This window comes from Thunnus thynnus, chromosome 22, assembly GCF_963924715.1.
Source record: "Thunnus thynnus chromosome 22, fThuThy2.1, whole genome shotgun sequence".
NCBI lineage: Eukaryota > Metazoa > Chordata > Actinopteri > Scombriformes > Scombridae > Thunnus > Thunnus thynnus.
The window spans coordinates 17,467,326-17,483,432 of NC_089538.1; the positions used below are offsets into that span (position 1 = coordinate 17,467,326).

A 16,107-nucleotide genomic window follows, 5' to 3' on the forward strand; every position below is an offset into this window, starting at 1 on the left:
TGCCCCAAAGACTTTGCCCTTAATCCTAATTTGTATATTTTGTTTGAAAGACTGTTTTTCTATTGCTTTTAAGCATTATTTTACTGTTTGGTTGATTTTGTGTGTGTGTGTCTGTGTGTGTGTGTGTGTGTGTGTGTGTGTGTGTAGGCACTTGATCTGTATAATGGTAAAAAATGGCCATGTTGCTCTTTTATTGCTTTATTAAGTCTTCTTTTGCAAACATGTTGCTTGATATGTTTTCATACTTCTGTTTTTTTTTAACTGCTTTTGTTATTATGGCTGTTTAGTTGTGTTTGCATTGTTTGTCAAACTGTCTTACAAAAATCAAATTGTCGTTAGGGGACAATAAAGACGATTACCCTGAAATTTTGTTCTAAAAACTGACTTTGACTTGTCTTTTTTATTTTACATTTCTATTGGTGTCCTAATAATCACGTATTTTTCTATGTGAACAGTTCCAAATAAGGCCACTGTGATCCTGCAACCCAACTGGCCTCTGATATACAGGGGTGAGACAGTCGCTGTCAGATGTGAGATCCAGGGAGGTGGAGACACTAAGTGGACGTATGAATGGACACCAGCCAACTTAATCACATCTCCAACACTCAGTGAACACAGGATCAACAGCAGCAATTACTACAGTGGAGAATACAAGTGTAGAGGAAGGAAGGACTCATATTCCTTAACAGAGTGGAGTGATGTCATCACATTGACAGTATTACGTAAGTTGGACATCTTTCATCCATAATGAACATGTTATGTTTTATATTGTTTTCATCTGTTGTTTTGTTCAGCAATGCCATCTCATATCATTAATAACTAATAACTCAGTATATTTACTTAATTTAATTTATTTTATTTCTGATTATTTATTTTATTTCTAAGATTGATCTGTTAGTTTAATAGTGTTACATGTTGGCCTGGAGGCAGCCATTCAGGCTTTTGAGCTATTTCAAGAATGATTTCCCTGTAGTTCTTGTGCTGAACATTTTCTTCAGGCAAATCTCATTCCAACCATTTACGTGTTTTGTTTATTTGTTCTAATGTAATCTCAAGGCCACACTGACAGCAGAAAGGACATACCAGTCATACCAGTATATATTTCTGTTTTTATCCAAACTGTGTATATTTGGTGGATACAATCTCTAACAAGACTGTTGTAACACAGCAAACCAACTGGCCTCAGATATTCAGTGGTGAGTCAATCACTCTAAGATGTGAGATCAAAGATAGTGGAGACACTGAGTGGGAGTATGAATGGAAAACAACCAAAGAAAAACCTTGAAAAACACAGTGAATACTGGAGTTTCAGTGCTACTTTTTACAGTGTGGAAACTACAATGTATGGGTGAACATAAAATAGACCTTTAGTCCTCAACAGAAAGAAGTGATCCCATCAGGTTGACAGTGTCATGTAAGTTGGACTGTGTTTCATTAATCTTGAGAATATCATGTTTTTGAGTTTCCACCTATCAGTGTCTGAATAATTCAACAGAAAACATTTCTTTCTTCAATAATTAGTCAACTTCTCAGGATTGATCAGTAAAGAATTTTGCTTTTTTTTGAAAGACAAGTCATCATTCAGTGTCCTGTAGCATTTGAAATATATTTAATTTATTAATTATTAACTGATTAATTAATTAAATGAATATCTTTGTATATATCTTCATTTAAACTAAATCACAAGGACATTAATTACCTTTTTAATGTCTTTGTTCTAAACTGAACAGCGTATAGACCAAAGGCCAAACTGAGTGCTCACAACAGAGACATTCCAGTAGGGGGCAGTGTGACCCTGACCTGCTCTGTGGACCCATCATCATCTGGTTGGAAATATTACTGGTACAAAGGCAAGAAAACATCTGGACTCCTGAACACACAAGATGCTGTTTTCCAATCAAATGGACAAATCAGTGTCTCACAGGGAGGACTCTACTGGTGCAGAGGAGGAAGAGGAGACCCAGTTTACTACACAGAGTACAGTGATTCAATCAGTATCAACAAAATTGGTGAGTTTGACAATGAGATTTATTACACACAATGTGCTGAGTGCTGAGCAAGTGAATCTCTTTTCTGTTTTTACCTAACCTGTCACTAAACAAAAAAGATGAACTGAGGTCATATTGTTTGACTTCTGTGAACTAAAGTTTTAAATTTCAAGCAGATTTTGTCAAAAGGGTACGGGAGGCCAAGAGAGTTAAATGAACTGCAACTTAAGATTCACATGAAAATGTTGTAGAAAACACAAAAGCATGTGAAGAAAATACATATGCAGCATTTAGAAAGACAAGTTGGAGTTTGATTATCAACATAAACATGTGAAAACAGAGTCTAAATTCATTTGAACATTGAATTATATTTGAGACAGGCGTTTCCTTTGTGCTCTTTAGAAATATAAATACATTCTTGATGACATGTTCATTATAGTGATTCAAAAATCATTTAACTCAATGTTTCAGCTGAAATGGTTTTAGCTTGTTTCAGTCTAGATTTTAAATTGGTGAGGTGGCTTTTAGATTATTTTATTGAGTATATTTTAAAATGATCAGAGTCAGTGATGGCAGGTAAGATTCTTTACTCCAGTGGCTCCCCCGAGTGGTGAGTCCTTTCTCAGCATGAGAACAGACATATGATTAAATTAGCTGACAGTACTGTGATCCTCAGTTTATTACTTGACCAACTTTTTCCCCCTGATACAAATCTTTTCTTCAGGTGAATGTTTATAAGAAATATGGCTGTGAACAAAAGATATTCACACCAAATCTCAACAACATCTGTTTTTATCACATAAACTTGAAATCTTAATTCTGAATAAAAGCTTCTCATTCTTGTTCATAGAAAATTGAATTTAATATATTTTTTTAATTCCAGTAATCTGCCTGCTTGGTAACCTAGACAGCAAAGACTCCACTACATGGGATTATTAAACTGTTCCCCAAAATGACTGATGTTGAACAGTCAAGTCTCTCTGCACTGTGAGATAAATGCATCCTGTAAAAGTTTAGGTTCAGGTGTTCTGGAGGACTGTTGTCCTCAGTAAGACCTGTTTATCTGACAAACATGTGATTGCAAAGCTCTTTTCATACTACTTGATTTATATCTGTTTTTTATGTTTTTGATGTTGCCTTGTATCTTTTATATTTCTCTCTTCATTTTATATTTCTAGTTGTGTCTAACTGTGTATTTTTGGTTTGAACAGTTTCCAACAAGGCTGTTGTGACTCTGCAACCCAACTGGCCTCTGATATACAGTGGTGAGACAATCACTGTCATATGTGAGGTGCAGGGAGGTGCAGACACTCGATGGACATATGAATGGAGAAAAAACAACATGGACATATCTCTGAAAGATAATGAATTCAAGATTAGCAGTGCTTCTGTTTCCCACAGTGGAGCCTACAGTTGTAAGGGTAGAAAGAACTTGTATTCATCAACAGAGTGGAGTGATGCCATCACATTGACAGTATCATGTAAGTCAAACCATCTATCATTCATATCCAAAATGGCTTGTTTTTCATTTCAGTCTATCTAAGTAAGATAACAGAAAATATTTTCTCCCTCCAACAATGATGCACTGTAAATCTAAACATTGGCTTTAATAAAAGGTATTGAGTGTACTAAACTCAGTTTTTATTAACATGTTGCTAACACTCATTTTGAATAAGTTACCTGTACTTTGTAGTTGAAAAACCTTCCAAACTCAGTATGCTCAAGTTGTATTGATTTAGAAAAAACAAGTCCTGGCAACTTAGGCCTTTTCATGAGTTAATGTACTTAGTTACATGTAACTATGTGCATTTACTCTTATACTTAAACACCCTACATATTAGAAGTGTTGGCACTTAAAGTATTTTTTCTTGTTAAGTTACTTCCTATTTCTACCTCCTTACACTTACACAGGAAAATGCTCCTCTATTTTTTTTTTTATTTTTTTTTACTTAATTTCTTTTCTTGCTTTTACATAACATTATTGGTACAACTTTATTGAACGACCAGGGCTGGCAGTGCCACAAAGTGCTACAGCCCCCCCCCCCCCCCCTAACGGTTCAACGGCTGCACATGCGCACTGCACAGATCATCAACCACCTGCCTCTTGGCGCGGTATGCCTATGTCGTTGGACTTGGACACGGCTGCAACGGCCATTATTTCAATTTTGGGATTTATCGTTCTGCTGCTGCTTGGAACATTGATATGGTGAGTCCATGCTTGACTAAAAGGGGAACTATGCAAGTGTGTTCGATTTTCTGCTGTTTCGCTAACAGTTCTCCCGGCCAATGCATTTGTTTTCGATGAAACCGACCAGAAAACAATCGATAGAGCGATGGATAACATTATCTATCATGTACGATGTTAGGACGTGTGTCTCTGTGTAGTCTTATCCGTCATTTGGGGTTAGCATTAGCTAGCGTTAGCAATCGCTAGCGTTAGCATTTATAGTTTGTGCTACCAAATAATTACAGACCTCTAAATCAACCCAAAAAATATATTGATGGCTTATATCCAACAACAGTATAGTGGTGCTTAGTGCTCAAAACACATTTATAACTTACATTTGTGTGATGTGGTGATTTTCAGTTTGATGGCGGCAAGATGGCGGCCATTAAGGGTGAGAAGTGTCCATAGTTCCACACTCAACTTTTTGACTGTTTTGAGTGAAACATCTGGGTACTCACAGTGTATTTTTACATACTTCTCAGTGTGAACGCACTTACTTTCTCAAAATGTTAAGTGTAAGTACAGAAGTATGTGATTTGAGACACAGTACAAGTCTAGGGCTGGGGGTGGGGGGAAGGGGGGTTATTTTCTTAGAAGTTAAGTTAGCTTGGAGATGCAAGGACACGTTACTCGCAAAACACGACTGTCAAACGTAGAATAAAGTTGTAAAATCCCAAAACGTCAGTGAAATTAGGTGCTTTTGTTGTTGTCGCTAACGTAGGCTTTTTTTTAGGTGAAACCATGAGGGTGCATGCCTGGTGGGTCATGTTCACTTAAGCAATATTACTCGAGTGGGTGTTCTTTAGCGCCATTTGAGCACGACAGTGATGCGGTCAGGACCGAGGCGCTTGCGCCCAGGTCCGCAAGCATCACGGTCTCAACTCTGTCTATCCGACTTTGTAACGTTACACACAGGCAGGGAGAGAGCCCTCTCGGCTAAGACAGTTTCCAGCATATTCACAAAAAAATGTAGATTTAGTTATTCATATGTGACTTTGGCAGCTGACAGGAACACCTACATGAGGTTGATGTAGTTTGTGATTAATTCGTATGGCGCGTAATACATAACCTTTCAAAAAAATAATAATCCAGGTGTGTGTGTGTGTGTTTAGATTGAAACTGAAATTAAATCCATTAGTACCTAGTTAACATCAAGACTGACAAACAGTAATGTTTTAAGGATAATAGGATCACTGTTAGACTCATAAGCTACATATCTGTCAGCCTTAGAACTGTCTTTGTGACTTATGTGTTTGTCATAGTTTTCACTTGTATTTGACCAACAGCATTGTAAAGCCTGGTCATATAGGAGATGGCTAAAATACTGTGAATGCTTGAATATTAAGTATTAACAGTTGAATTGTTTTATTCTTTTTAACTATGTCTAACACAGGCTCAAACTAATGAGGAGTCCACACAGTGCACAATCTCAGCAGTAGACGGTATTTTCTCATGATTCTCCTTGTGCAGTAATTAATATATCATTACAACTACATGTTCTAATCATTTTCTTATTTTCTATCATTTCAGATTTATCAAGCAGACCAAACCCCTGCCTGGCCTTCATTCCGCTGAAGTGGACACATCTAGAGTATCCTCCAAGGTGAGGATTCTCATTGTCTGTGTGTGTGTGTTTATCTCTCAGGCTACAACTACATATTCTAATCATTTTCTTATTTTCTTTCATTTCAGATTTATCAATCAGGACCCTTCAAAACCAGATTAAACCTTCAAATGCAGTGGACATGTAAGTGCTGCACATTTTGTGCAGAAAAGAGAGGCCATTTACTTAAACATTACCGCTTAAAACATGGGTCCCATACACGGATTGCACAACTTCCTTGCCCACATAAGGAATGCATATGCACGTTTAAGTCTTTTAATGCACTTAAGGTGCATTTATCTACCTGGCACACTCAAAAAGATCCAGGCAAAAGGAGTGAAACAGCATTCCACTGTCCACTGTGTGACTTTGTTGAGCCTGGCACTGATTCAAACTTTTTCACCCATTTACGTGGGCATTTGAGACTGAAACAAAAGGTTAGTTGTCCATATCAAGGATGTAACTTCCAGAGCAGCAATTATTCCACATTTAATGCACATAAATCCAAAGAGCATCCAGTACATAGTACAATGCCATTCAAAACTGAAATTCTTTCAGGGAAGTTACCTGAAGAACCTCCCCCCAGTTTAAATATTCAAGCCGAGGATAATGTCTCTGTAGCTGATGATTCTGACTTTGAAGTCGTGGAGAGCGAAGATGCAGAAGGACTGGAGAGTCAGTTGGAACATAATTTGGCTGCTCTATTTCTGAAAATGTCCTCAGTTCTTAACATTTCGGAGACTTCCCTGCAAGAAGTTATAGAACAGATCAATCAGATTAATTTACTGTCACAGCCGTTGTTACATACCTCACTTCAAAGAATACTCGATCAGCCTAATGACTCTTTAGTGGGTGAAATAGTGAGAGAAGTTACTAAGAGTAATGCATTCCTGAGATTCACTTCTCCTGGAGGGTCGTTGTCAACTGCAAGCAAACGAAAAGCATACATTTTAAACAACTTCTCTGTGGTAATGCCAATTGAATTTGTGCTGAAAAATGACAAGCAGACAGTTATGTATGTCCCGATATTACAAATGTTGCAGACGTTGCTAGCAAATAAAGACATTTTGGAAAAGGCCATGTCACCTGAGACAAATCTGACACAGAAATACAATTCTTTTAGGGATGGTTCCTGCTTTAAAAGTAACTCTCTCTTGAAAGAGCAAATATTTACGATTGTTCTTTTCTTGTACATAGATGATTTTGAGGTGGCAAACCCTTTGGGAACTTCCAGAAACAAACACAAGTTATGTGCAATCTACTGGGCACTTGGTAATCTGCACTCAAAGTATCGTTCCGGTCTCCATTGCATTCAGCTTGCCCTGCTCTGCAAGGCCAGTGATATCAAAGACCATGGTTATTGGGAAACTCTGCGCCCTCTCATTCAAGACCTGGCTTCTCTTGAGCAACGTGGTGTGTATGTTGAACAGCTAGGGGCCAGTGTAAAAGGCACTGTATTATTTGTTGCTGCAGATAATTTAGCTGCTCATTCTCTTGGAGGGTTTTTCGAAAGCTTCACCGTTAGCCAAATATGTCGATTCTGTATGGCAAAACGAGAGGAAATACAACACAAGGAAGTGCGAACAGGCTCATTTCAACCAAGAACAGAGGAAAATCATGACCAACAGGTCAAGAACGTACAACAGGATCCTTCTTTGGCTCCACAGTTTGGTGTTAAAAGAAGCTGCCCTCTAACTGATGGCTTAGAACACTTTCATGTTGTTGATGGTTATCCACCTGACCTAATGCATGATCTTCTTGAAGGCATTGTTCCAGGTGAATTAGCCTTATGCTTGAAGGTACTGATATCAAATGGATACTTCTCTCTTGAAACCCTTAATCAGGCCATTAAGCAATTTCCATATGCATTTTCAGACAAAACCAACCAACCTCAGCTTGTCAGAAAAAACTTTTCTACCATGGCAACAATTGGAGGAAATGCACATGAAAATTGGGCACTTCTCAGACTTCTGCCACTTATGATTGGTCATCACATCCCTGAGGGGGATGAAACTTGGGAAGTTTTGATGAACCTAAAAGATGTAGTGGAAATCTCAGTGTCTGCAAGCTTTACAGAGGAGTCTCTGTACTTTTTTGACTGCAAGATTGCAGAGCATAGAGATTTATTTCAGAAAGTGTTCCCAAACGAGAAATTGCGCCCAAAACACCACTACATTGAGCACTATCCTCAACTGATAAAAAAATTTGGTCCATTGTCTGACGTATGGACAATGCGCTTTGAAGGGAAACACAAGTTTTTCAAAGATGTTCTGCGTCACACTCGCAATTTCAAGAACATTTCACTTACATTATCTGTCCGACACCAGAAAATGATAGCATTCCATTTAGATACTAACTCATTCTTCAAGCCATCTGTTGAAATCGACAAAGTCCAGTCTGTGATGGTTGCTTCATTTCCTGAAAATGTGCAGAACTTTTTCTATCACAGAAATGGCCAGCAGAGCCAGACAGTCTTGGTAGCACCCTCTGTCTTCATTGATGGCATTAAGTACAGTGCTGACATGGTCATTTCAGTGGGATCTTGCTCTGGGCTACCAGATTTCAGACAAATATCAAAGATTGTAGTGATCAATAGTGACATTGTATTTGTCTGCAAACTTCTGGCCTCATGGTATGATGAGCATCTAAGAGCATATGAGCTCAGTCACTTGTCCACCCTCTCTGTCACACAGTTGTCTGAACTGAACGATGTTTTTCCTCTATCCCTTTACAGGATTAGAGGCAGACAGTTCATAACCCTGAAACGATACATACTGTGCTGAGTATGTAAATACTGAAGTCTTGAAATCCAATACAAATATTCTTCCTTTTCAGGTTGAGAAGTCATGATGGAAAAACAGCAACTTCTGATGAGAGTGGTCATCAATAAAGACGATATCAGGAAACTGGTTTTAAATGAGAGGCCAAATTCTATTGAGGAGTTAAAAGCACATATGAAGGAGAAACTCTCCCTGCAGTATGATTTTATATTGCAGTATGAAGACAAAGACTTTGATAATGCTCTCTGTAATTTGACACACATCACTGATTTGCCTGAAAAAGCGACACTAAAAATCATTCCCTTGATGACTCTAGAGTTATCAGCTGTGACATCGCCTGGCACGTCATCAGATGCTGACTGCAGCTCAATAGATACGGATATACTGCCTCTCACTGAAACTCCATTGAGAAGACAATGGCCGGAGTTTTTTGATATTCCAAATTTTTCGGTGGATGTTGAATACAGGTTGAGACAAGCTGATCTTGCCTTTATGAAAGATGGAACACGTATGTTGCTGTCACGTGATATGAAGCATGATATTCTGGAAAAACTAGCAGAGGCCATGTACAGTTTTAAAGCGTACCCTGATGATGATGATTACACCAGTGTGTCCCAATCTCTTATCAGCAAGCATCCAAGCCTTACTGAGCCTGGTCCTCAGCCAGGATACTATGGCTGGAAAAACAGCCTTAAATTTAAAATGGGAAATTATCGTACGAAGCTCAGAAGGGCTGGATGTGAGGATGTCATAGTTAATGGGGGCAAAAGAAGCAAAAACAACCCAGAAGGTGAATCATCAAGAAAAAACATCAAACGGCCGAAGAGGGGGGAAGCAAACTATCTCCCCAATTTACCCGACAGACAGAATGAAGAAGGCCTTGAAAGTGCCAGACTCGTTCTCGTGGAAGAAATGAAGAAAAAACAACACAATGGCTTGCTCATGGCAAACTTGATGGACCAGACATTCTCACTACGCCGGCAAGAGATCGTGAAAAAGGAGCCTGCTGTACAGGACATAGTGGAACGGTGGCCAGCCCTGTTTACAGAGGGAGAGGTAAGTTATTTTTGTCATGAATGGTCACTGGGAGTTTTTACTCTTGACTGCATATTTGAAAGCAGGTTTGATAAGATAAACAAAATAAAAATTGAACTTGAGAAAGAATACATTCACTGCAGATTCACAAAGATATAAGTCTTTGTAAATGTTTATGCGTTAACATGTTCTTTTCAAGTAAAGAACTCTTGCTCTTACAGTGAGAATTTATTGATGTCATTCAGTTTTATATGAAATAGTATGGTGTGTGATTTTACCATACTTAACTGGTATTCTCACTGCCCCCCCACTACCCCATTGCCCTACTTTTTTTTTCTTAGGTCTTTGCAGAGTTTAGCAGAATTGCCACCAAACATCTTGAAAGCAGTTTCTTTGAGTCTCTTGACAAGCACACTCCACGGATCATTGAACTCCTGCAGTCAAAAAAGGGAGCTGCTGGACTGAAGATTCAAGAGTTAATGGCCAACTTGGTAAGAAATTAATTTAATAATTTAAGTTTTAAGTTCTTACTCTCATCTACATACACTTACAGACCAACATTTTCATTCTTTGTCTGACTTTTTTTATTCTAATTGATGTTTTCTGTCTCTGTCTTATAAGTCATCGGATGTAACTGCAAGACGCTCCGTGGTCCTCAAAGGCCTTCCCATCGTCTTTGGTGATGACCCAAACAAGTTCTATAAGACATGTTTTGTAAGTACTTGCACAAAATGCAGTATATTCACTTGTAATACCGACATCAAAGATATATGTCCCTCACATTTCTGCCTGTATTCATTAATGTAGGCCTTCCTTTACTGTCTTATCTTTCACTTCATTTCAAATTTAGAGGGTGTTATTGTAGCTATTGATTGTTATTCTATTGTTCATTTTTTGTCTCTCCATCGCAGATCTTAGTGTATAGTTTATAATGATCATAGTGTCTAACTATCCAAATACTTCCTGACTACACATTGTTTTGCTGATTGTTTGTTTCTTTGCAGGAGACAACGAAAGATGAGGCCATAGACAATGTCACAGTCGGTGTATTGACCATCCTAAGTGAAGACGATCCTGAGCAGCCCGTGTCCACAGCCATCGTCCTTGAGGGAGGTATTGTGATGGACAAAATTCGGGACTTGCCACAGGCATTTTGCCTCATATTTGGCCTCACATATGCCTTGAACCTCGATTACCCAAAATGTGTTGGAAACACATTCAAATTCATTCAAAGTGTAATGCTTGGTTTGGGAAACAAAGCCCTCCCCCCAAAACTGTTAACAGTTAAAAACATGTTGTTTGACGAATGAGGAGTCAGATGTGAGGTAGCACTCAAGAACTGCTTATGACAGAGACATGAGAAGAGATGCCTTAACTAAACAGTATTTTGAACATTTTAAGAGCTGCCTAGATGCAGTTTATTTGTTGAGTTGATTTTCAAATCTGTTCAGTGCTTTTATGCTGGTGGTATATATAGTGCCCTCTTGTGAATTCAGGTGTTAAAATGTTGTGTAAAAAGAAATATATGTTGGATAATGTGGCATACCGTTAATGTTCTTATGACAGAGAAGAGGCGTTTGATGCTTTTATAAACAGCATTTTGAACTGTTTAAGAGTCAAGTGAAAATATAATCATCATTTCATTGTTCAATTGATACTCAGACCTGTTGAGTGCTTTTACAATAATGCCTTCTTGTGAATTCTGATGTTAAAATGTTGATTAAAAAGAAATGTGATATGTTGGATGATCTAGCCAGCAAATACCTGTAATCCAGCATAAATTGTGCGTGTTAAGATTCACAGTAAGTCTGCATACTGTTAATGTTTTTATGACAGGAAGAGAGGTTTGCTTTTAGCATTTTGAAATGTTCAAGAGTGACGTGAAAACATTTTCATTTCATTTAAATTTTTTTTACAATAGTGCCTTGTGAATTCAGGTATTAACGTGTTAAAAGAAATGTGATATGTTGGATATTTGGATACTGTGACCAGCACATAATCCATCAAAAATTGTGAGCACAAAATCTGCATACTGTTAATTCTGTACACGTTTTAAATAAATTGAATGCAGATGACATTCTTTTTCGCAGTATTTTTTTCTTTCAAATTAAGAGATGATAACAAAGTTATTTTAAGTACTGAAGACTCAGAATTGACGAGTTAATTTCAATACAATAAAGTTACAATAAATTACTTTTTTTAAGTCCAATGCAGTCATAACCAGCAAGTTAATTCAAGAGCTGTGAACTCAAAATAATCATGTTTAGTTTAGTTTAGTAAACTTATTATAAACAAGTTCTCACAAGTACTGCACACTTATATTTAGTAAGTTACATATACTTAACTTAATTAAGTTTACTTAACTCAGTTAGTTTAAGGCAATGAGTTTGCATATTTTTTTTGAGTAACGCCAACTAATTACATTTTACAGTGTGCAGCCTCCTATGAGCAGCTCAGTAACAAGTGGTTGCTTTTTAGTTTGAGAGCAGAATTACTGAAACTGAGCTGCTGAAAATGATATCAATGTTTCAAGTCTGTTGTGTAACAATAGAGTGAAAAAGTTCTGGGGCAAATCCCATCCCAATTGGTCTAGTTGTTGTTTTGTTTTTTACAAAGAGAGCGGTTGTAGTGGAGCGAGCCAGAGAGTGAATAAGGAGAGAGAGCGCCGGTTGCGAGAAAGAACCAGATCAAAGAAAAGTTATTTTCTGATTGTTTCACAGCAGTGACATTGTTGAGCACAAATAAACACGCCAACAACTCCACACACCTCCGCTTGACCCTGCGGCTGAACGCAGCACCGCCTGATTTGGTGTGAATAGCTATTGGTGGCAGCAGGTGCTAACAGGCTAAGCTCACAGTGTGTCAGTAGCTTTACACTAGCAGTGGTCCGGATGGAGGAGCTGCTAACCAGCCTGAGAAAACTACAACTGTGGGTTCCAAAAAGAAGTAAAACTACAACTGTAGGTCCTTGTAACGCGTAACACTTCAATTTTACGTATAAAAAATGAAGTTCAAGCGACCATCTCGCCATTCTTACACAGGTTTAACCATAGCAACGTTATGATGAAGGTGACATTTTTTCAAACATGTGGGCGCTGTGCCATGCGGCTACTATAATACTGTATGCAGCTACTATAGTAAAACGTACGGGTGCTGGTGTATAAATTAACCGTCCTTTTATCCAAAAGTCGTAAAGAAAGCAAGGGAGGTACATTTAATGAAGCCCTGGAGGGCGGGAGTAGATGAACCCAGTTAAGGAGTATCCGCCCGTACGGGACGCTCTAAGAAGTAAAGCGAACATCCCCGCAAGAAAGCAGGGATCATTTCATTGATCAACACTACACCTGGCTTATTGGTTGGGGGATTTTGACAGGATTATTAAGAGCAGAGACGAAATCTGAAAGCAGTTCAATGAGCGCACAGAAGCAGCCTGAGTGCGAGGAGAAGAACTGAAGCTGCAGCGCGGGAAAACTGCAAGGAACATTATATTTGAGTGCAAGCACACAGTTTGAGCAGAAACAGAGCAAATCTAAGCGCAAGCAGAGGCTATTTGAGTGCAAGGGCAGGGTTTTAGGGACAATATTACAAAATTTGAAAGTGAAATCAATAAATCATGCTCTCAAATTAACCACGCTCTTCAATAAAGACAGGAAAAACGCTCCATACTTTGCACCAGTGTCACCAACTAGCTCTCAACTTTTTTTTGAGAAACATGCCACCACATGATCACCACAACTATTCTGATGTTAATCAAAAAAACCCAACAAAAAATAGAAGCAAACAAAAACAGTGCACTAATTAAACATTGACTGTACCTTGTTAGTTAGTTCTGCAGTAACTCCTGTCATCGGCCAAGGAGAGTCATATGTCACATGCTCTGTTTGTATCTTCCATATGATGGTATTAGCTAAATCATTTGATTGATGATCAAGTTTTTTCTAAGGGAAATATCAAGAATGATTTCCCTGGTACTAATAGATAAAATGATAACTGTATTAGATAAGATTTATTTATATGTCTAGAGACTAAAGTCTACATCATAACATGTTTTCACTCTGAGAAAATCACTTTCCAACAGATGCACCTGTCCTCACTGTGTCTCCATCATGGCTGAGTCCTGGAGACTCAGTAACTCTGAGCTGTAAGGTTGAACATCCATCTGCAGGATGGAGGTTCTACTGGTATAAGACTGTTCCCAAACTATCAGACAACTCCTACAGCTATGAGCTGCTACCTGGTAGCACCAATGGGACTGAACAGGATTCCTACATCATTCATGGGTCGACACACACAGCAAGATATATGTGTAGAGCTGGAAGAGGAGACCCAGTGTTTTACACTCATTACAGCAAACCTGAGTTTGTTTGGTCTGGAGGTGAGTTTGTTTATTTTTATCTCCTTCTGTCAAGAAGCAGTTGTGATGTGATTATCTGGGTATTGATTGTGGTGAACCTATGACCTTTCTCCATCAAGTCAAGATTTCAGTTTTTCAACACACTCACCAAACACAATGTTGATATTGAATTATTCTACATACTGGACTGGGCTGGATTTCCTTCTTTACATCTTCAATTGATCTGAAAGAATTACAGCACCAAAAAACTGAGATATTATGATTTTACTTGCTATTGAAACCAAACTCTGCTCCTCTTTGCAATGAATACTTTTACTATGGATACCTCAGCTCATCTTACAGCCAATACTCATTACTTTTACTGACTCAGCAGGCTGGACAGGTGTGTTTAAACGAGACTTTATCTAGCGGTCAGGCAACATATAGACATACAAAACAGTCAAAATCTGGTAATGAAAAACCAGAAAAGTCATCAGGCAACAAAGCAGGTAAATGGACAAAGTACAGAAACAGCTGGAAACCTGAGAAAACTCAGACAGATGAGAGAAAAACACTGACTGTACAGTACCAGTCAAAAGTTTAGACACACTTCTCATTCAAGGGAAGGTGTGTCCAAACTTTTGACTAGTACTTTATATAGAGACAATGAATCATTTAGTATGAAAAACACATCCTCTGTATGTTTGAAAGGTGGCAGGTAAACGTAGGTTGTTTACAGCTTCACAGTGAACAGTTGCTGTAGTTATCTTGGTAGCAAGTTTTCAAGATAGAAAAAATAATCAAAACATCCATAAAACAGCTCAAAACACTCTGCAGCTCACTTCACGTCTCCACTGTCAGTCCATATGCTCTGTATGTTCTTAACACTCACAGTTTCACCAAAACGCTGAACCTTTTGCACAGTTTATGTTATTCAGATGTTTTTACTCTCAACAACAAAATGTATTAAAAATACAAGAAAGAGGATTATTTGCATTGTGATCTTTTTAAATTTTAATATCTCTGTACTTTTGCTCCTCATTACATGTTTTTCAGATGTTAATTCAGCAGTGACTCTCAAAGTGAGTCCTGACAGTGTGCAGCACTTCACCTCTGACTCTGTCTCACTGAGCTGTGAAGGAAACTCTACTGAGTGGAGAGTGAGGAGGTTTCCTGAGGACCACTACTGGTCATACTGTCCTAACTGGAGGTCAATGACTGGATCCACATGCAACATCAAGAGTTCACAGCAGAGTGATGCAGTGTACTGGTGTGAGTCTGGATCAGGAGAGTTCAGCAATGCAGTCAACATCACTATACAGAGTATGTTTACATTACATTTTATTTCATTTTCATCTTGTATTTAAATTATTTTCAACATGGTGTCACTAACTACACTTCCTGTGTAGACAAACAAGTCATATGTCTAAACTTTTGATAGAAAACTTATATTGTATTATTGTTTCTTTAATAAAATTAAAAGCTCATTAAACTATATTTCCTTAATATTATCATAAAGAAACATCATCCAATCAATTAGAAAATCAGACGTCCTCTGCACAACATTATAATTTAGTCGTGTTCTTTGTCAAACACGTGATGCAAAAGAATAAATAAATTATGAAAGGGCTTCCTTCAAACCGAAAACTCATCTGTGAAGCAAATTAAAGCTTCTTCATATTTATTTAAACAACTGGATATTAATATTTTACAGCTGTTTTTGGTCTGCAGCAAAACCTTTCTTTATTCTTGATGATAAAATTAACATGCTGATTCAGTCAGAGGTGTTTTTGTGTCAATGGCCATCCACCATTTCTTTCATGTGTACCTGTTAGCTCTAGAGCTAACTAGCCATAGCTAGTATATTTACAGTTAAGACACGTCTGTAATAAAGCTGAAATGTTGGGTCTTTGCTCAGCTACACTGACTTTGTGAGATAAATTAATATATATTATTAATTATCTATTACAGCAGTGTCCAGGCCTGACAGCTCTTCATCTCTTATACCATTAATTGTTGGGCTGGTTTGTGGAATTATTTTTATTATTCTCCTGCTCCTGTTGTATCGCTACAGACGATCCAAGGGTGAGACTTTTTCACTGTGATGTTAAATGTTTTATGTTTTAATTATTCAAATACAA

The 16,107-nt window shown here is 37.9% G+C and overlaps 2 protein-coding genes across 6 annotated transcripts in view; both read left to right on the forward strand.

The window, feature by feature from the left end:
- LOC137175030 (sialoadhesin-like) overlaps window positions 1-16,107 on the forward strand; it is a 69,231-nt gene that overhangs the window by 25,657 nt on the left and 27,467 nt on the right. The window contains exons 3-4 of the mRNA XM_067580650.1: window positions 13,712-14,008; window positions 15,023-15,289. Of these exons, the coding sequence (XP_067436751.1) occupies window positions 13,712-14,008; window positions 15,023-15,289 (564 nt within the window). The remainder of the gene's footprint in view (window positions 1-13,711; window positions 14,009-15,022; window positions 15,290-16,107) is intronic.
- LOC137175032 (uncharacterized) lies at window positions 3,721-11,710 on the forward strand. Of its 5 annotated transcripts, none has more exons than XR_010925538.1 (6): window positions 3,721-4,194; window positions 5,746-5,818; window positions 5,908-5,962; window positions 9,975-10,124; window positions 10,255-10,347; window positions 10,638-11,710. XR_010925538.1 is itself a non-coding variant. In XM_067580654.1 (6 exons), the coding sequence occupies exons 2-6, from the start codon at window positions 4,967-4,969 to the stop codon at window positions 10,941-10,943; spliced, it is 684 nt and encodes a 227-aa protein (XP_067436755.1). In that variant the 5' UTR covers window positions 3,727-4,194; window positions 4,949-4,966; the 3' UTR covers window positions 10,944-11,710. The 5 variants fall into 5 exon arrangements, 4 of the variants coding, with proteins under 4 accessions (XP_067436755.1, XP_067436754.1, XP_067436756.1 ...); XM_067580654.1 differs by lacking the exons at window positions 5,746-5,818; window positions 5,908-5,962 and adding exons at window positions 4,949-5,029; window positions 9,583-9,654 and having other exon boundaries at window positions 3,727-4,194; XM_067580653.1 differs by lacking the exons at window positions 5,746-5,818; window positions 5,908-5,962 and adding an exon at window positions 9,462-9,654 and having other exon boundaries at window positions 3,728-4,194.

What these genes read in the sequence shown, in the direction of transcription:
- LOC137175032 (XM_067580652.1), top strand. Translation starts at nt 9,091, where the DNA reads ATGAAAGATGGAACACGTATGTTGCTGTCACGTGATATGAAGCATGAT. An exon ending in CCCTGTTTACAGAGGGAGAG is followed by an intron (nt 9,655 to 9,974) that starts GTAAGTTATTTT and finishes TTTTTTTCTTAG; the next exon opens with GTCTTTGCAGAGTTTAGCAG. An exon ending in AAGAGTTAATGGCCAACTTG is followed by an intron (nt 10,125 to 10,254) that starts GTAAGAAATTAA and finishes CTGTCTTATAAG; the next exon opens with TCATCGGATGTAACTGCAAG.